The sequence below is a fragment of the Cuculus canorus genome, chromosome 19 (genome assembly GCF_017976375.1).
Source record: "Cuculus canorus isolate bCucCan1 chromosome 19, bCucCan1.pri, whole genome shotgun sequence".
Taxonomy (NCBI): Eukaryota; Metazoa; Chordata; class Aves; order Cuculiformes; family Cuculidae; genus Cuculus; species Cuculus canorus.
This window is the reverse complement of record NC_071419.1, coordinates 2,479,272-2,499,013: the sequence shown is the minus strand read 5'-3', so window position 1 is coordinate 2,499,013 and position 19,742 is coordinate 2,479,272. Positions and strand designations below refer to the sequence as shown.

The 19,742-nt window shown below is 46.9% G+C and overlaps 2 protein-coding genes across 2 annotated transcripts; one reads left to right on the top strand and one right to left on the bottom strand.

Moving 5' to 3' along the window:
* Positions 1 to 7,842: 7,842 nt before the first annotated feature.
* On the top strand, positions 7,843 to 9,171 carry B3GALT9 (beta-1,3-galactosyltransferase 9). The gene has a single exon (XM_009569638.2). The coding sequence runs from the start codon at positions 7,851 to 7,853 to the stop codon at positions 9,012 to 9,014; it is 1,164 nt and encodes a 387-aa protein (XP_009567933.2). The 5' UTR covers positions 7,843 to 7,850; the 3' UTR covers positions 9,015 to 9,171.
* A 994-nt stretch (positions 9,172 to 10,165) lies between these two features.
* On the bottom strand, positions 10,166 to 18,825 carry PSMD5 (proteasome 26S subunit, non-ATPase 5). Its single transcript, XM_054084473.1, has 10 exons — positions 18,552 to 18,825; positions 17,340 to 17,484; positions 16,573 to 16,686; positions 15,995 to 16,123; positions 15,518 to 15,627; positions 15,030 to 15,172; positions 14,359 to 14,550; positions 13,478 to 13,587; positions 12,712 to 12,852; positions 10,166 to 12,230 (listed from the first exon to the last, which is right to left on the bottom strand). Exons 1-10 carry the CDS (start codon positions 18,722 to 18,724, stop codon positions 11,973 to 11,975), a joined length of 1,515 nt encoding a protein of 504 aa, XP_053940448.1. The 5' UTR covers positions 18,725 to 18,825; the 3' UTR covers positions 10,166 to 11,972.
* Positions 18,826 to 19,742: the final 917 nt, after the last annotated feature.

Genomic DNA, 19,742 nt, shown 5'->3' with positions numbered 1-19,742 from the left:
CATCTCTTCCTCCTCCTCTCTCTCCATATGGACTCTCCTACACTAGAAGTCATTTGAGAGAAAAGCAATTAATACTCCCCGTGAAAGCCATCCATGTGATGCCTCCCGACCCATCATGCTTTGAAGTAGGAAAGTTATTCTTCATTCACTAATTGCCTTACATTGTCGGGTGCAAAATGTTAACGTGCGGCTCTGCGAGGAGAGGGGTGGGTGGCACAGCGGCGTGTTGACATGCTAGGTGATAAGGAGGAGGAATTATTTAAAACAGTTACGGTGGGGGTGGGGACAGGGAGAAAAGAGAAATGAAAAACGAAAGAGCGAGCCAGAAGAAGCGAACATCCCCATCCAAGTGCTGCAGCTCGAGCAGCTCTGCCAGCCTGCTCGCATCCACCCTGGTGATGGATCGGCCTCGGAGCTGTACCTGGAAGGTGCCTTCCTGCTGTGGAGCAGGTGACACAGAGGCCTGAATGCTGGGCACAGGAACAGCTGTCCCGGTGGTGGCACTTGGTGGGATCCTACCTGAGAAAGGAGAGCCCCGGCATGGGGGTTCGCAGCTCTGGCATGGATCAGCCACGCTGGGCTCGCATTCCTCTGTCACTGAATGGGTACAAGAGGATCCTCCACAATGAACCGCTATACAATCTGTAGTTAACAGAATAAAAAGCAAAATTAATTCCTTCCTTCCTCCCTTCCTCCCTTCCTTCCTTCCTTCCTTCCTTCCTTCCTTCCTTCCTTCCTTCCTTCCTTCCTTCCTCCCTCCCTCCCTCCCTCCCTCCCTTCCTTGGGCAGAGAAGCCCCAGGGGATGGGGTTGGTTACCCCCTGACCACCAGGGCAGCAGTGGCAGCCCCCGGGCTGACCTTGCCTGTTCATCCTCTGCCGTTCAGCAGAGCACAGTCCGATTTTGTCCCAAACTCAAGTTGGGAGCCCAGATAGTTGAATGGCTTTGGGATCTGGGTGCCTTTGGGTACGGTCAGGGTCTGTGTTGGATTCCTACTCCCTCACGGTGCCAGGTAGGACCGCTTCACGCTCTCCCTGTCCGAAGCGACACTTGGGATCACACCCTTGGCCATCCCCGGGGCCATCTGTGCTCCAGGGAGGCATTTGTGGGTGCTGAGATCTCCCTCCTTTGGTACTTCTTTCCCATAGCTTCCCCACGCGCTGCCTTGCTCATTAGTCAGCCGCACCTCCTCCTCCTAACGAGGATTTGTCTGACTGCAGCTTCCAGCTGCGGCAAAGCCTGCCTCTTCCCACTAGATCAGGAGGCTGCTTTTATCCTCTGTTTTCCCCCCATTCAAACATATTGCAACACAAAACACCTCTTCCTTTTCTTCACGGAAAGCCGAGCGCTCTCCCTCCTCCCCAAGGCACTGTCTCCAGCCTCCAGGTAATTTTTAGGGCTTTCTTCACGCTCTCCGTTCTCCACCTGCTCGTCTAAGCACCACCCTTCCTCTCTGCCTCTGCTCTAACGAGATCAATAACAGTAAAAACCACTTTCCTCTGGAAACTCTTAGGTTTTTTGGGTCCCAGACAGCGCTACCTTGATGAAGACCTTTTTCTTCCCAGCTGCTGTGATTTATGATGATCTTTCATCATGAATACATCGCAGGTGCTCAGCCATTCAACCCCAGCGACGCCGCAGGCTGTCACATCTGCCCGGGGCTCCCAAAGCCGCCGGGGGAAGGCTCAGCAAAGGCACCATTTGGCATCTTGGGGGCACAGGTCTGGCTGAGCCCATCCTCTCTGCCTTCAGCTACAGCGCTTCAGCTCAAACACCATCAATGCTACCATTCATTGTTTCCCAACAGTCACATTAACAAAAAGTCAAATTCGTCAGGATTTTACGTACCTACTGGGACACCATGCGTCCTCCTTTCCACGTCTGTGTCCCGCCTGGGCAGGGAGGACGCAGCACGCTGGGAAACGAGGCGGTTCAAGGGTGCTGAGCGCCACTGGCACGGCCCTGCGCCACGTGTGCGCGCGCAGGAGTGCTCCATAGCAGAGCCCAGCTCGGGGGGCGGCGCGGGCAGAGCTTGTGTGGGGCTCCCAGAGAGGAAAACCCCCCGTCTGTGACCCACCAAGGGCTGAGCACGGGGGAAGGCACGGCTGGGGCCTGGCACTGGGCAGTGGAAACTCAACTCTGCTCTTTGTGTGTCTCAGAGAGCAATAAATAAACCTGTGGGAGGTAACGGTGGGGATGAGTCAGAGGCGAGAGAGAGAGAGAGAAAGTCATCTTCTGAGGAACACGTTACCCAAGTCCAGCGCAGCACGGTGCTCCGGAGCCAAGCGAGGATCTGCTTCAGAGCGTTTCCTTGTCCTGCTCAAGCTCCCAGGTAATCCCCTGCCAGGAGGGTGATGGGGATGGCTCCACCGGTAGGAGCTTTGGCTACAGCCAGGGGCTGCAGCCCCTTCCCACTCCCAGCTCCGCCTGGCTGGAGTGTGGTCGAATCCATCCCACACCATGGGACCTGGAAAGGACGGGCTGGGGCATTGCACGAGCCCTGGAACGTGCACTCAGCTCCCATTTCCCTCCATGACCTTGGACAAGCTTTGCATTTGTGGGGACAGCACGCAGTGCATGCACCCCGATCAATCCCAGCTCTCCAGAAAGAGGAAACGTCCAGGCTCGCTGCCCAGCATCGCCGAAGCTTTAAAGAGGCCGAGGAGTCGGGCACTGCAACGCCCCATCTGCTCCCCATGGCAAATATTGTCAAAGCATGGACTGAATTTAATCAAAGCAGAGCTTAATTCAAGACTCAAATCATTCAGATGTTGTGCGTGTCAAATGAATTTCACATGAAATCTAGATTTGCCAGGCACAAACACAGCCTACGTCGAACTTCGGGGGGTGAAAGGGCGAGCAACCTGCTTAGCAGGCAGTGAAAATTAATAACAAGGGGAAAGCTTCTGGTCAACTGCAAAACAGGCAACTTTTCTGTCCAACTGGTGTGTTGGCAGGGGAACAAACTCTTGGGAACCAGTTTAGCTGGAGCCCTGCTGCCTCGCAATACGACATTTATCACAAGCTAATGCTCTCTCCATTCAGCTCCGTCTATCTGAGGCTGAAGGCAGCACTTGCAGAATGCAGAGAGAATTTAAGCCGTCTTTATCAAGAAATATAGCGGTACTTAGTTGTCAAAGCTGTCATTAAACTCCAGAAGTAATAATCAAACATACCCATTAAAAAGATAGAGCTCTATGGCTGCGAGACTGATGTATGCAACGAAAAAAAATGAATGCTAGAGGAACTTGGCTATAAAAATGTGTTTTTAACCTAGTCAACCGAGCTATTAAATAGGAAGAAAAGACACCCTCATCTGTGTAGCAGGGTGGCTGATTTATTTGTCTTGTGTGCCAGCACTGCAGTCTGTTCATTTGTTTTTAAGTTTTCTCCTTACGTTTAACACCCAAAGGAACGTTAAATATCAAAACTCAAAGGAAAGGCACACTGTGGAACTCTCATAAAGCCTCCTCTTCCATCACCTCCCAAGCCTCATGGGAAACTTAAGGTGAAGAATCGCCTGCAAGAGCTGAATCATATCTTTAAGCAGAACCACTGCTATTAGGTGACTAAGACCAAAACGATTTCTCTCCCGTTATTTATCGCAACTGATGCTGTTATTAAGAACCAGACAAGTCCCTCCCCAGCCCCTCGTGCTATCAGGTCTGTGTGTGCGGGTGAAGCATTGCGAAAAGCAGGATGTAAATAGGGGGGGTGCGTTGGGCAGGGTCTGAAACACAGGGATGGGTTTGTGGTCCCAGGAGCATCCCGGCTGGAGAGCTGGTGGAGGATGCCTCGGGACAGGGTCATCCCCAACCCTCAAAATAAAACAATCAGCCACATCAGGGCATGGGGAAAACCTCGTGGAAAGAGGCTGTTGTGTGAGAAAAACCGTCTGCCGAGAGGGGAGCTAAGCAAACAGGATCTGGCACATCGCTGGAGCAGGAGCAGTCGAGGGAAGATCTGAAATTCTGCCTGCAGGGATCAATGCAGCATTTGGGAAGAGCCTGGGAGCAGCCCGGACCGTGGTGGGGATGGAGAGCTGCGTCCACCCTGCAGGGAAGGATAGCGCAGGGCACAGAGCAACTGCGCAGGCACCCGGGGCAGTCAAAGCTTGGGCTGATATATCAGAACAAATTTATATCGGCACGAATTTATATTAACAAACCCAATTTTCACTGGTTTTCCCCAACAAACCCCATCCGCCCCTCCTCGCCTGCACCAGTGCCTGTGAACGGTGCGTCATCCAAAGCCTTCGCATTTTCATGAAGCAGAGTCGAGCAGAACTGAGACAATCCAGGCTCTGCTCCCCCCTTCCAAATGTTCACCGTGGTGGGAGGGAAGCCAGGAGACTTTAAGAGACATAAGAAGCTATGGGTACAGCTGCTCCTCTGCAGCACGTTGCGATACAGCTGCCCACCCTGGGCTTGTCCTGCTCCATAGCATCTCCCACTGCCCTGCAATCACTTCTGCTTTTCTCTTTGGATATCAGAGAGTTTCAGGGCCCTGTCCTCTCCAAGAAATCAAACTCAGACTCCAAACATCCTTCAGTCTAAACGCTTACGGTTCGTTTGGTAGATCTGCAGCTTTATCGGCACATCCCTGCTCCCACGACGAGGTTTGCTTGGACTTAAAATTTAAAGGAAATGTGAAAACATCCTACATAAAGCAAATTACAGCCCTGTGGCTCAGGAAAACTGCTTCCCAGTTGCTCCCCTCCTTTACACCCACAAGATGTGTCAGGGTTTGAGGGAAGATGTAAGAACAACATTTCTTCCCCAAGACTGACCCTGGCTCGAGGCGCCCCATGGTTAAAATTCACTCTTCTGGAAACTCTTGGATCCCCCTGGGGGGATGTTTTCCCTGAACGTGTCTAACTTTACCCACCAAAAAAGGTCAATAAGGTCGTGCCTAAGCTCTCATGCATTATGTTTGCCTGAAGCCTGGGTTTTAAAGGCAATCGAGGGATCGCCCCTTGGCAAACGCTCCTGGAGCTGACGGGGTTCGTGGCATTCACAGATCAGTTATTTTACCCTTCAGCAGTCTTTTCATTTCTGTGCCTCGGCTTTCTCCCAGTGGGACTCAGCCAGGCTCTTTGGATAAACAAGACACCGTGCATGAGAGCTGCTCACACCCCGCCTGTGGTTGGATAGCGTTCATCTCATACGTGCTATCAGCGACCGTTTGAAGTTCCTGCTGCCACCACAAAGCAGTGCTGAAGAAATGACTTCAGAAGTACTGCGAGCACCACGCTGGGCGTAACTGCAACACGGACGATACACATGTGGGTTTCATTATTATTCTAAAAACTCACAATTGGGAAAGCAAATATTTTTAATGGAAGTGCTTTCAAATGCTAATATTTATTTGCTTATTAAATGGTTTAGCTGGAGACAGAGCATCTTCAAAGGAGGGATTTTTTTTTCCCCCAGAATGGGTATCTGGGGCTATAGTGCTGTATTATTAGACATGAGAAATAGTTCCTTATTAGCTTTTTAGTTCAGGGAACACACTTAACTGACACTTCCCGTGCTGACAGCTTGCCAAGCTTCAAAGCCCAACTTCTGCAGGGGTTACAATGATTGTGAGGCTGTTCCAGACGAAGCTGTAGCCCAGCTGACACAGAAGCTTTGCAAAAGGAGTTTTCCCTGTTCTTGGGAGAGCCTAAAGCCGATGTCCACGCTGGGACACACACACGGTGTGTGCTTGGGCCATCTTTCAGAGGGGCATGAGGCACTTCCAAACTACGACCACATTTTGGGGGACCGGTTTCTTCTGTAATTGCAGCTGCTCCCTGCATCAATGTGGATTTCCCAACAAACGTGGGAAAGATCTCCACTGCCACAGACCTAGGGACGGGCACTGGGAGAGCCGAGAGGCTCAGCCACAGCTCGGGGATTAAATCTTGGTCACTCCAAGCAAGAAATCAAAGCTCTTCTCCATCTCCCAGGGACATTCCGCTGATACAGGCTCCTCTAAGGATGCTTCAGGGTATATTGCGATGGTCAGAGCCTCGCAGCCCGACAAGGGACACAGCTAAGGCAAACCACAGCAGTGCTGCATTCCTTTCGTACCCTTTCACCGCAGGATGCAGTGACAGAAATGCGTCCTTACCTATAAGAAATCCTTTGAAACATTAACAAAAATCTCAGTCTCTCCGCTCTGACACGGAAGCTGGAGTTCCCACGCTTCTGCTGATAAAGGCCGACACCTCCCACCACAATTTGCCCATCAAACAGCATCACTGCCATCATCCAGCCCCCCCACTTGCCCTCCCAAAAGGACTGATTGGGACCTGCAAGCCCCTCTCCCCTCAGTGCTCTGCAGGAGCCACATCTTACAGAGCAGCTGCCAAACTCCACTCTCCCTCCTGCTGACACCTCCATCCTGTTTGTGGTGACTTTGGCACTTCCCCCCTCCAGCACTTCCAGTCCCCTGTGGCTCCCCAGCCCAGTCAGCTCCAATGCAGCCCATGGCTGCGCCAACATCAACACGCGGAGGCTCCAGCACAGCCGAGGTGACCACCAAAGGCAGGAGCCTCTCCAGGGGTGGATCAGCACAGCTCTTCACCGAGACACGCAACCACCACAAAAGCATGAATCCATATAGTCATTTAAAACCACAGAATGACGTGAGGACAGAAAGCAAAGGACCGTTCAAACCAGCTCACTAGAGTTCACATCCCCGCTCCAATAAATGGATGCTGGAGGAGCAAGAGGTCAGGGAACAGCTCAAAACCTCCCGGCCACAAGCTCTCTGCCTGCACAGCCCCTTCTTCACACCTTGCTCTGAGGGTCTCTTTGAAAATACATCTGGTATTAAATGATGCCCTACATCTTCCTCAGCTCCAGAAGTAATGGACACCCCATCAAGGTCCCTGGAGTGGGGTTCCAGCTCCCCCAGCACAGGGAGAGCCCCAGTGCACCGCTCTCCGTGCTCAGCCTGCTCCCGCGTGCCACGGACAGCCTGGCCCGGCAGCACCCACCGTGGGGTGCCCTCCACCTCCAATGGGTCCCCAACATCAGGCAAACCTGCACGTTCACACACCAAACCTCCACCTCGGAGGTGCAGAGCGCTCAGCACAGGGGGCAACTGCCATGGACACGGAACCAGCAAGGAACAGGCAAACCCAGCACAGGTCCACATCGGTTTCAGGGGCTCCCTTTCATCAAGTGAGCTCTAGCATTCCTTCACTCCTTCATTTCTCAGAGACCAAACCTCAAGCATCAGAAATTAATAAAGTGAAAGGGTAGAATTTTGCTTCCTTTGTGTTTTATGCAGCTGCAACCTGAGCATCCCCTGGGATCACCTTTCCTCCCCACCTGCAGCTGAGGTGGAAGCCATCGTCTCTGAGTACTGGGCAGTAACTCAATCCCACAGACCCAGATACAGACGCTGCCGGGGAGAAACTGCCTCCGCGGCGAGCGCAGACCCTGCTGCGGGGAGATCTCCCACCACCATGCAGGTAAGTGCTTCGGCTCGTTGCTCAGCCACAGCAGAGGCCGGCACAAGGCTATTTCCTCTGGGACAGAGGGGATAAGAGCTTTGGCTTCTTATTCTGCCAGCTTTCACGAGGCTTTTTAACAGCACGTGTTCTCATTAGCATCTCAGACCTTCAGTAACAGATTAAAAACAGAAAATAGTGAGTTATTCCTCAGTATTTCCATGTGTGGATGCACAGAAAGGGGCATTCTGAACTACAGCATGGTAATGTCCTTCTCAGCTCAGGATCTCACTGTGCCACAAGAGTTAGGGCTTCTTCAGTTCTTGGGAGGAAACAAGACTTACTCTAACAGTACAAAGACCACAGTCTAAAAGTCATGGTTCTGTTTTGCATGAATGCATTATAAAATGAAGGAAAGCCTTTCTGTTCTAGTAGCAAGAGAATTCAGCATCCATGTCTTCTCTTCCCAGCTGACACTCTGCAGGCTCCGGACTCACCAGTGGTGCTTCATTCTCTTTAATGTCTTGCTTTTCCATGTGCTGCTTTTTGGAGCAGATTTACTGGAGGAATACTTCCTGCACTCATTACCTCTTTCTTACACTGATGCAAAGGCTCTTGAAATAAGGGAGAGGGCCAGGAAGCTAGATCTGGATCCCTTAAAGGCCAATCTGTCTCACACTGTCAGCAGTGAAGCAACATGCCCTGACCAAGAGATATTTTTGCTCGTTCTTGTCTGCAGTAGCCCAGAAAACAGGACATGGCGCAACGTGATCAGGCAGACATGGGGCAATGTGACAGACGCCAGAGGTTATGCTGTCCTTACTCTGTTTGCTTTAGGAAAGTCAGCTTTGGTAACCACCCAGCTGGAGATCAATGAAGAGTCTCAAAAGCACAGAGACATTATTGAAGGCAGCTTCATCGATTCTCCTGAGACGCAAACAGAGAAGATATTGATGAGCATAGAGTGGACAGTGACTTTCTGTCCCCACGCAAGGTATATTCTTAAAACAGATGAAGACATGTTTCTCGGTATTCCAAGCCTGGTTGGATACTTGCTTAGCTTAACGCAGCTAGAGGATGTTTACATCGGGAGGGTCATTCACCAAGGAGAGCCTGACAGAGACCCCGAGAGCCCTGGCTTTGTTCCCCTCCATCAATACTCAGAAGAGTTTTACCCAGATTACTGCGACGGGAGTGCTTTCGTCATGTCCCAGGATGTCGCTCGCAAGGTGTACGTGGCCGCCAAGGAGCTGCTGGTTTCAGTGCCCCCCGATATCTTTGTTGGAATCTGTGCTAAAAAAGCTGGTATCACTCCCATTCACAGCTCTCGGTTTTCTGGGGAAAAGCACATCAGCTACAATCGATGCTGCTATAAATTCATTTTCACCTCTTCCAACATGAAAGAGGACGAGTTATATAAAGACTGGAGAGAAACAAGCGATGGGAAAGATTGCTCATTACTGGAAACTTACTACAGTCTGGTGTCCTGCAGGGTTTTGACCTACATTGATAAGTTCAAACAGCTTAATTTTGATAGAATTAAAAATGAGGTTCTTCATTTCGTCAATTAAGATTTAACTTCTGTGAAGAAAGCCTCAATTTTCCTTTACCAGCCGTTCTCTCCTGCTCACACTCAGTAGTAACAACTGCCTCAGTCAGTCTCTTCCCTTCAACAGCAAATCAATTCTCAATGCTACAGTTGTTTCAGCCGCAAGAGAACTGGATGTACTCCAGCTACCCAAGCACCTACAAGTGCATGCATACAAGTTAAAAAAGTATTCCAAGAAACTTCATCCGTCTCCACTGTTTTCCAGGTCTTTGAAGTCCTCTACCTTATGCTAAAACTCCATCCACATTTCCACCCAAGTGAGGAATCATCTACTTCTCAAATATTTAGTCACAAAGGGAGCTGCTTCTGAGCAACCTGTTTTACAGCACCAGTAGAACGAGGGAATAGACATTGGATCATCATGGGAACCGCTCAGGTAAACAGCCCGGGGGAGTCTAGACAAGAAATCCAACTTAACTGTCCAACAATCTCACACACACACCACCTTTGAGGGCACCGCTCACTCTTCCGGCTGTGACTGCAGGACATGCTCCAAAGGACCCACAGTTCTCAAGTTATGCTGCTTGTTAACCAGGGTCAAACAATGTGTTTTGGTTTGGGGTTCTGGTTTTTTTAAAACCAAGTTCATCAAATCCACAAGAACACTTCCCCATCCCTGGAGGTGTTCCAGGCCAGGCTGGATGAGGCTTTGAGCACCCGTACCCAGTGGGAGGTGTCCCTACCCATGGCAGGGGGGCAGAACTGCATGATCTTTAAGGTCCCTTCCAAGCCAAACCATTCTATGGTTCCAAGTTTAGTGTGTTATCTCAATTCTTGCTCTCCACCATTCCATTTCTGGTTTTAACTCAATTATATCCACTCATTACTTTGCGGGGAGCAGGCTGGGGACACCACACAAACTTCTCCATTGTATCCAAGACACCAGCAACAAGTAAATCATACGGAGATATGCAGGATGGGCAGGGAACTACACATGAATAATTATGGGTAAGCATCTGATCAATTAATCGGAATGTTGAGCTCCAAGCTCAACAAAATAAAGCATATGTGCATACATAAAAATCTTTGTCATCTCTGTGTATTCTAAAATATTGTATTTGGCAAGAGTACCATGCAAAGCAAATGCTAAAGATTTAGCACACAGAGTGGCCTTCAAAAGCAACAGCTGAAAACACACAGGGAAGACACTCATGAATTGCAGAAAAGGTTTATAGATTGATTTCTTTCACTGACATTTTAGTATACAGCTCATACAGCTCTATGAGAACAGTCACCTAAAATAACAAAGCTGAACTGTCCAATATGAGTACAAACTAAGGACTTCGATACTCTCTTCATTTCCTTCTTAGTGCTTTCATGTTTTTACTGGAGACAGGTTTCATGCAGCTTCCGTGCTCTCTGTTCACAAACGAGATGCTGTGTACCGTGTTTCCCACTAGCAGATGTTTATTATGCACATCTAGGATGAAAGCATCAGCAGCAGTATAATGTTGGATGACAACTTCTGTACATATTAGATCATAAGCAACAAGGCAGATCACCTGCATTCGTAGCTTATTAAACATTAAGGGATCTTCCCAAATACCCTGCTCCTCTGAGCCCTGAGCCCACTCTGACTCCTTGCCAGCAATTTTTGGCAGGCAATATCATCACCTCCACTGCAGCTCAAAGCTACTACAAGCAAGAAAAGAGTTACCGTGTGACGAGATCATCCTGCTTCACTTGGCAGCATGGGGACACGGGGCCAATACTTTCCATAGAGGTGTATCTGCCTTGATACACTACTAAAATAACCCCAAGAGTACTAATTTCATGTTTTACTACGCTCTTCCCCAGCAATTCCTCAGATTTGTTTCTTATGTCCTCAACAAAAATAATATAAATCTTTTGTATAAAGTACATTGTGGTCTTTGTTCACAGACTCAGACACATCATGAGTCTCTAGAGTGAGCAGTGGCCCAGCTACTCCTGAATCTCACCCGCAGTGAGGTAACCACCTTCAGAGGAAGGTGCACAACTTAAGGTACAACATTTTCATCCTCCTAATTCAGTTCAGACTCTTAAATATGAAAGCTTTATCTTCTTACCCCTTTTACTCTAACTCAGGCAACTAAAATCGTACATTTTTTAAATAACATCTAAAATTAAAAAACATCTGTTAAAAAATAGTGTAAACAAGTTAAGATTTGGTTCAGAAACAGATTTGTAGTGCCACAGCGCACGTTCCTCTTGAGTAAGTAAACCAAGCTACCATACAACAAATGAGGGAGACAAAGCTCCCAATTTGTTTTTTGTACACTACAGCTTGTATTCACTTGTTTTTAAAAGGGCTAAAAGCTTTTTTTTCATCCTCAGCATAAAATGTAAACAGTATTCAGGATTTTTATTCAAGCAAGACTTATATTCAGCAAACTGAAAACAGAAGAGAATCCCGTTCATACTCCCTCATGTGGGCAGAATGTTACAAGCTTGTTCTTACCAACAGGGTTTCTGATAGAACACAACTGGCTGAAGGAGCACATTTCACAGGAGTGCCAGCTTTGGCAGATATAAAAACATTAAAAAAGAACCTGTGACAGCATCAGAGGTTACAAATTTCAAGATGTTTTGGTATTTGAATTTTTTTAATTGAATGGTGATCTACTGAGACAACTCCAAACTCACAATCAATTCAACTAAACACTGATAAATTCCGCAAAATAAGACACAGCCCACAGCTGCCAGAGCACTTACTTTGGGTACCCGTCTCATGACGGCACAAAGAACTTCTGCCATAACATTCTATGGGAAACTATCCTGTGCCCTATAGGTTTTGATTTGTTTTTATGACTCATTTCAAAGAGAGCCCAAGTGCTTTACGTTCCCTTAAAGAGACAACCAAAAGACTCCAGTGCGGGGAGTCTACACGCACACGTCAGTAACACGGTTTGCAACAAAGGGGACCAAGACATCAACAACATTATTCTGCTCCCTCCACAGCCGTAGTAGAAACTGCCTTAACATAGTACGGGCCTTCATGCAAGTAGGCCCTCAGCCTCAGGTAATACTGATTGCCAAAGATTTCCGCGATTGTTTTAGAGTTTACAAGAGCCTTAACCAGTTCATATTTAGCATCCTTCGAGGCTTTGTCAGGCTCCACAGATCTGTCTACTATGTATTCCACAAACCCGGGACTGTCAAGCATCAACTTCTGGGCCCACGGTTGATTTGCAATAGCCTAAAGATGAAGACAAAAGAGGGGAAGGGGGGGATACACTCCATTTAAAAACTCAAGAAAACAGTTGCACAGTAAGCTGTTACATAAACAGCAAAGGAACAGAAAAAATGAAATGGGATATTCATTCTACATAGTATCCGCAAAACCACCACTCGAACTGAGCAGCAGGGTTTAACCTTGCAGGAGGAAGAGCTCAGCACTTATCTTTAAAATTTTAAGTGAATTATCACAGCAGTGCCTCTGATACTGAAGCAGTGCCCCAGGGCACAGCTGTTGCTTTTTTTTGGTCTCTCCAATTTATAAGAAAATAAGCACTACAGGTGTGACATCGTCTGCTGCATTATTTAAATAGCCACAATGAAGAAGGCCTTATTTCTGAACACTCCAGGGCTTCAAGAAGAACTTTGTGGCATTCACTTAAAAAAAAAAAAAGACTGAATGGCAATGCAATTCATTACCTGATCAAACAAAAAGCACTTACAGTAAATACTCGCAAAGCCCCACAGTGGAGATCAGGGAATGGCTGAGTACTGATGCTCCTGAAGAGTTCCAGCGGTTGGCTGGACAAGGATGTGAACCAGGATTCAGTCATCCTTAAGAGGTCTTCTGTCTGCTGCTCTGGCTATGCACAGCGTGTACAAAAACGAGAGTTTGGTTAGGGTTATGAAAAGCTTTCAGGTCGAGAGTACATGCTCAACAGTTAAAGAAGTTATTTTAAACAAACCATCAGCAGATTGAACTGAAATAGTTTACATTTTCAACGTATTTTCATGAAGGAAGAAATGGCCTTCTGTATTTCATTAGTTTGGAGGACAGATTTAAATAAGCACTGTGCTGAGATATGAAAATGGCTTACTTGCTCCCTTACAGCTACACTACTAAAACCAGAATCACTGGATCTAAACAACATACAGAGGAATTAGAGCAGTTCAGCACTATCCCTTTTAAAGCACAAGAAAATTAAACTGCTTCCTCTGATTCCCTTGCCAATATTGTCTTGATTTCATGTTTTATAAACAAACTGCAGAACACCTGGCTTCCTACAAACAAACTCCTACTTTACAGAAAACAAAACCAGGGAATTTCAAAACAGTAAAGACTGGAAACACTACAAGGTTACCACTTCTACCTAAACTGGATGCTGCAAAAGGTCCTTACACAATCAGTCAGGTGCACAATAATTTCCTTCTTGTAGATTTAAAAAAACAACCAAACAAAAATTACACCAAACCAAACCACAAACTTACAGGCAAGTAAAGAAGAGATGAAATTGCATCCAAGCATCGAAGTCGCAGCTCGGTGGGGGCATTCTTTGCCTGGTTCCCTATCCTGTTTAATAGATTTTGAAATCTGCTTCCTTTGAAAATAAAAACAGAGTGCTTTGCATCAATTCAGACAGATCTTTACAGGAATACAGTTACCTGTCAGTCACGTTATATCTGAGAAAGGCAACTTTTTGACCTACTATAATAAAAAACAATGTAAGATTCTCTTTGCTTCACATTTATCTAAGACAGACAAATCCAAAGCTTTTATGTTAATTCTTCAGACTATCCAAGCGTTTCCAAAAAGGAAATTGCGTCACAGATAATTAATCCTGGGAAGCGTGGACCCTACTGCACTTGTAATTCAGAATCTTCAACCCCACGCTGTAACGCTCCAACAGATATCCACTAACACAGATTTTCACTCAAGAAACCCAAAGTTTCGACTAGCAACAAGAAGCCCAGCACCCATTTTGAATCCTCTGAGCAGTTTTATATTAAGAGAAACAACACAGTCTTTACAGAAAGTATCATTACACAATAGTTCCTATCTTTCTAACCCTGACGAGAAGGTCATGACATCAGTAGAAACAGTAATCTAAAATAACATGTCTACTGATGATTCGTATGATGCAGCTCGCTAGAAAAGACGCTTGCAATCGCAGAATTCTAGCTGCCAGGCATTCACACTGCCGTGCCCGGCCAGACACTTAAATACTTTACCTGCTATACTACAGCTCTCCAGACACACTTGTTCATTAGATAAATACATTTTCAGTTCCTTTACTATACCAAAACAGTTTACTGTTTTATATTATGACATACTGAGAAAGTGTCATTAAAGAACAAAAAACAATACTAACTGGTCTTCTGCAAAACCTGTTTGCCTTCCACATTTGATCCCAGGATTCCTAGCGTGTCCACAGCCACTCCAATCATGGTCGGATCGTGACTTTCTGCCATTTCAAAGACTTTTTCCATAAAGACAGGGTATCGTTCACAGATCTGCTGTGCGCTGTCTACAACAGCCAGATTCCCAAAAAATTTAACAAAACCTGAGAGAAGATGACGACAAAACCATTCAGAGCAGAGGAACAATAACTTTAGCAATATCAAATGAAACATGTTAATGGTACAATTATTTCACGGCTAAATTAGTGTTATTCAATCTCAATACTATTTGTGAAAGGCACTGGAATAAGGGCAGAGCTAAGGAACACACCAGTATTTCAGAGGTTACTTAATTCATGACTTAACAGCTGCTGTTCTTGAATTCATAAAAATACCAAACTACAGTGGCACAAACTTCCAACCATGGTGGAGTCTCTCCAGAGCCTATCTGTGCCCCCACTGTTAACGAACTACACTGAACACGTGTCTGTCCTTCAGCATTTTTTGTACACATCCAACACAGGTGTTCCAATATTAAGAAATATGCATGAACTTCCAAAAGAGTGGCTTAATAATCCTCCCAATTTATCTCATTAATAAAAGCAAGCAGTAAACACTAGAAGCAAGAAATGTATTATTTAACCTGGCAAATAGAAGCCCGAGAAAGGATCAGACTCTGCACCAACGATGATGTTCGAGATTTTATCGATAACTCCTTGTTGAGCAAGATACTGACGTCCCTGTGGAGTATGGGCCAGCGAGGTCACCATCTCGATACACGTTGCTCTGTAACAGACCAAGAGTTATTTTGGCCTATTTCAGATGGGGTTTTGAAGTACTCTGTGATTAAGAAAATAACAGGAAAAAAACAACAAAAAAACACCCAAAACTAACTCAAACCATCCAATCCTCCTCCAAACTCACTCAGCTACTTTCCTTTAACTGTACAGTTGGTTCTTAGATTTAAGTACACAGTATTTTACACTCAAGGCTGTTTAACAAGAGGCAGGAAAAGTGTTTTCCTGAAAAGGGCTTCACGAGAAACAGAAACGTGTTTAAAGACGGTTGAGACTGTACATCAGCATTTTAACCACAGGGAAAATCCCTTCAGCAAACTAAGTACCAACATACCTGACCAGCACATCATCTCCAGTCAGCTCTCCAATTAACTCTGATATTAATCCACTGTTTGCACAGTAATTTAGCGATTCTGCTGACACTGAAGAAATCTCAACAATTAACTGAGCACAAGCACAGAAAAAAGAGGATAGTTAAAAAAAACATTATAATGTTAACAATTCACAGTAATGGCCATACATAACTGAGAAGGCTGACCAGCCATTTGTATATTAAATCTAGAATTTCATGACTGTTTTCATAATTAATCTAAATGTTTGCCTGGAACAAGTAAGTTCATGGAGAGTTCCAAGTTTACGGCATTTGATTTGCACTCACAGTCTTCTTTTCTTCAGAAGGTTAAAGTCTGTAAAGCCATGATGAATACTAACTCAGAAGTAAGCCATAAAGAACAGGTTGTAATTCAGAAACACAGTTCAAGAGAACGGCAGTATCGTGTCATTCAAATGTTAACACTGATTGCATTCCTACCTCATACACTCTGTATCGAACAATATCACTTGTTGCCATGACATTTTTCAAGTCACTCAACAAACTGCTCACAAATAAAGCCTCTAAGCCTTCTTGCGTCTGTGCTATTCTTGAGAGAGATTTGATGGCCTGCAAACAAAGAACAGCAACTTCTTATGAGGAAAACAGACAAGAAAATCCAAGATGATCTGACTTAGCAAGGAACAGTGAAACTAACAGGCTAAATCATGTTATACAGCTACAATTTCAATTGCAATTCCCTTTTCAAGGAGAATTACTGTATGGTTGACAAAAGCCTGTTACACTTACTGCAATCCAAGTCTGGCATTAAACTCAGATCTATGAGTCCGCTTCGGCATTGAAAGCTACTGGAAGGTAACAGTTCTAGCTAAAGTTTATATCACATCTATAACTTCTGATCTTGCGGCACCTTCACGCTAGTAACATCTTTCAAGAAACACAAGCACTCTTTTCTTCAAAGAGGAGCTGAGGCTGTCATCTCTGACACAGCAGAAAAGGTGTATTGTGCAGTGTCTACATCAGTTTGTAGAAGGAAGAAAAGAAAAAGCAAGGCTTACCTCTTTAGCCACTGCTATTTTCTCTCCACCAATGCAATTTATTATTTGTCGCAACAGTTCGGGATTGTTGAGAATTTCTGTAACAGCATCTGAATCTTCAACAATCCTCCCAACCTAAAGACATGATTTAATAATTACAGAAAACAACATTAAAGCAGACCTTTTTTTCACCATAAGGACATTAAAAAAAAAATGGAACAGCCACCCAGACAGAAGCACCATTTTTTAAGCTACTCAAAACTCAACTGGCAAATACCCCAAGGAGCCTGCTGCAAAGCACGCCCTGCTTTTAGCTGGGGCTGAAACCTCTAGAATTCCATTCTAAACAACATTCCACCATTCTGTTCCTTTAAATTAACGCAACAAATGTCAAGTTACTATAACCTACTTCTCTTCAGTGTTTCTACAATACTCTTTAAAGTATCCTGAATATCAAAATGTTGCTGCAGTTAATCCTTACAGCACCTGCTGTCAGTGCTGGATTAGAAAGCTTTATCTGGAACACGAGAGATTCGATTACAAGTTACTTGTATTGAGACACAGTTTTATACATTACATTTAAGATACACGGCATAAAGCATTGTATACCAACACACTGCATTGTATTTATCCAAAAGTGCAAGTGTGTAAGAGCATTCCTGCAAATAAAACTCAACGTGATGCTTTTGTCTACAAATGAGGCCACGGAATAGCAGTAGCAGATTAGGACTAACCCAGCCTAGCTCAGATAGAGCCCTACCCGCTCTTCCTAGGGGAAAACCCCATACCTGCGATATGGTGAGGATCTTCACGGAGTCATCAGGGTGGAAAAGCCCTTTCTGAAGCTCTTCTCTGAGGTTCTGGATCATGTAGAGTGGGTCCAGGGCCGGCAGAAGCCTTTCCAGGATGGAAACACAGGCAGACACCTGCTCCCTGGGCAGGAAAAAGATAAAACCAAGCCCTTCAGGAGGCGGACACCACTGACATGCTCATCTAGGCCAGCCCTTGATATCAGAAATGCCAGCAAATCAGCTCTCCAAGACTGGCTTTAGAGATTTAGAAAGTGAGCACCCTTTAATCAAGCCTGGGCAAACCAAGGAGTGATCTCCAACAATCGTGCAGCAAGACAAGAGCTGGGGACAGAGCGTATTGCCCACTTATACGCATATGTATAGATTTTCCCAGAAATCTTACGCATATTCTGTTACTTCCAAAGGACCAATCTTAACGACATTATGAACTTTACAAGAGTCAAAACTCTTGTTGCTAATTCAGACCTTAGAATGAGCTGTCTGTCCGACCTTGCCTTCTCAAACAGTGCTTCAAAGAAAACATGGTCTCAGAGGGACATTCTTTCAAAATAATGCAATTGCTTAGGCGAACCTTAGCTCTAGTTTAAGTTAAATCAAAAATATTCCACTTTCGTAATAGCAACTACTTCTAGGATTACAGACTGGACAACAGTCAAAATTGTTGCCGATTTGGAGCTTTGGAGCCAGCTCTGCCTCATTTCAATGAATAAACACTGCCTGGAAAAGCAGTTTGAAAGGAAACACGCTGTCAGAGCAACATCCTAGCCTTCAAAAACATAACTAAGTAGATGAAACTGAACTGTACTTTAACTTAGATCAAAAATATTCCACTTTTGTAACAGCAACTACTTCTTGGATTATGAACTTCACAACAGTCAAAACTCTTGCTGATTTGAAACCAGCTCTATCGGACTTAAATGAATAAGCAGCATCTGGAAAAGTAGTTTGAAAGAAAAAAAATGCTGTCAGAGGGAGATTCTCGCTTTCAACAATTACAGCTGCGTAGATGAAGCTGAGCTGTATTTTAGCTTAGATCAAAGATAGTCCACATTTTCTACCAGTAACCACTTCCTGTACCAAACCAAACCCGATCCCTGCAGCAGGGGAGGGCACCGCCCGCTCCCCCCTCAGCCCCGAGGCGGAACAGGGGGGAAGAGGAGCGGTGAGGCGGCCGGTGCCGCCGCTCACCGGTCGCCGGCGCTGAGGAGGCCGAAGAGCGCTGCGAGGTGGCGTTCGGCGAGGCGCGGCCGGAGGGCGGCGGGGGGCAGGCCCTGCAGGGCGAGGCGCAGGGCGCGCAGCTCCTCCAGCCGGGCCTGGCGCCGCGCCGCGCGCTCCAACAGCTCCGACACCGCCTCCGCCATCTTGGGCCGCGGGGGCCGCGCCGAGCACCGCGCGCAGCCAACGGGCTCAGCCGGCGACGAGCCCCTTCCGCCTCCGCCGCGACAAAATGGCGGCCGCGACACGCCCTCTCCGCGCTGATTGGATAAAATGAGGCAGACGCGAGGTTACGCCCCTTCGTTCTGATTATACAGTGTGGAGCGAGGCCACGCCTCTCATCTCTGATTGGACGGGATGGGGCAGGTGCGGTGGGGCCACGCCCCCTCCGCGCTGATTTGATTGTTTGGACCAGGGGGCGTGGCCACGCCCCATCGCTCTGTTTGTGCAGTGGGGCGTGGCCTCTGTCGATGGGGCGTGGTTATTGCGGAGGGGGCGTGGTTATTTCGGAGGGGGCGTGGTCGTGCTGGGGGCGGAGCTTCGCGACGCTGCCGGGTGTCACTGCCTCACACCGTGGTCTGGGTGGGAAGGGAACTGAAAGCCCATCCAGTCCCACCCCTGCCATGGGCAGGGACACCTCCCACTGGATCAGGGGCTCCAAGCTCCATCCAACCTGGCCTTGAACACCTCCAGGGATGGGGCAGCCACCACTGCTCTGGGCAACCTGGGCCAGGGCCTCCCCACCCTCATTGTGGAAACATTCTTCTTTATATCCAGTCTAAATCCTCTCTCTTAGTTTAAAACCATTCCCTCTCATCCTATCCCTGCCCTCCCTGATCAAGAGCCCCTCCCCAGCTTTCCTGGAGCTCCTTTCAGCACTGGAAGCTGCTCTAAGGTCTCCCCGCAGCCTTCTCCAAGCTGAGCAACCCCAGCTCTCCCAGCCTGTCCTCGCACAGGAGGGGCTCCAGCCCTTGGTTCATCTCTGTGGCCTCCTCTGGACTCCCTCTAATGGATCCATGTCCTCCCTGGGCTGAGGGCTCCAGGTGGGGTCTCACCAGAGAGGAGCAGAGGGGCAGAGTTTCTCTGTCTGATGTTGTGGCCAGATTTCACAATCAGACATTGTGGAGATGTAACAGCTGTTGTTCTCCAGGATGTTTCTCCAGG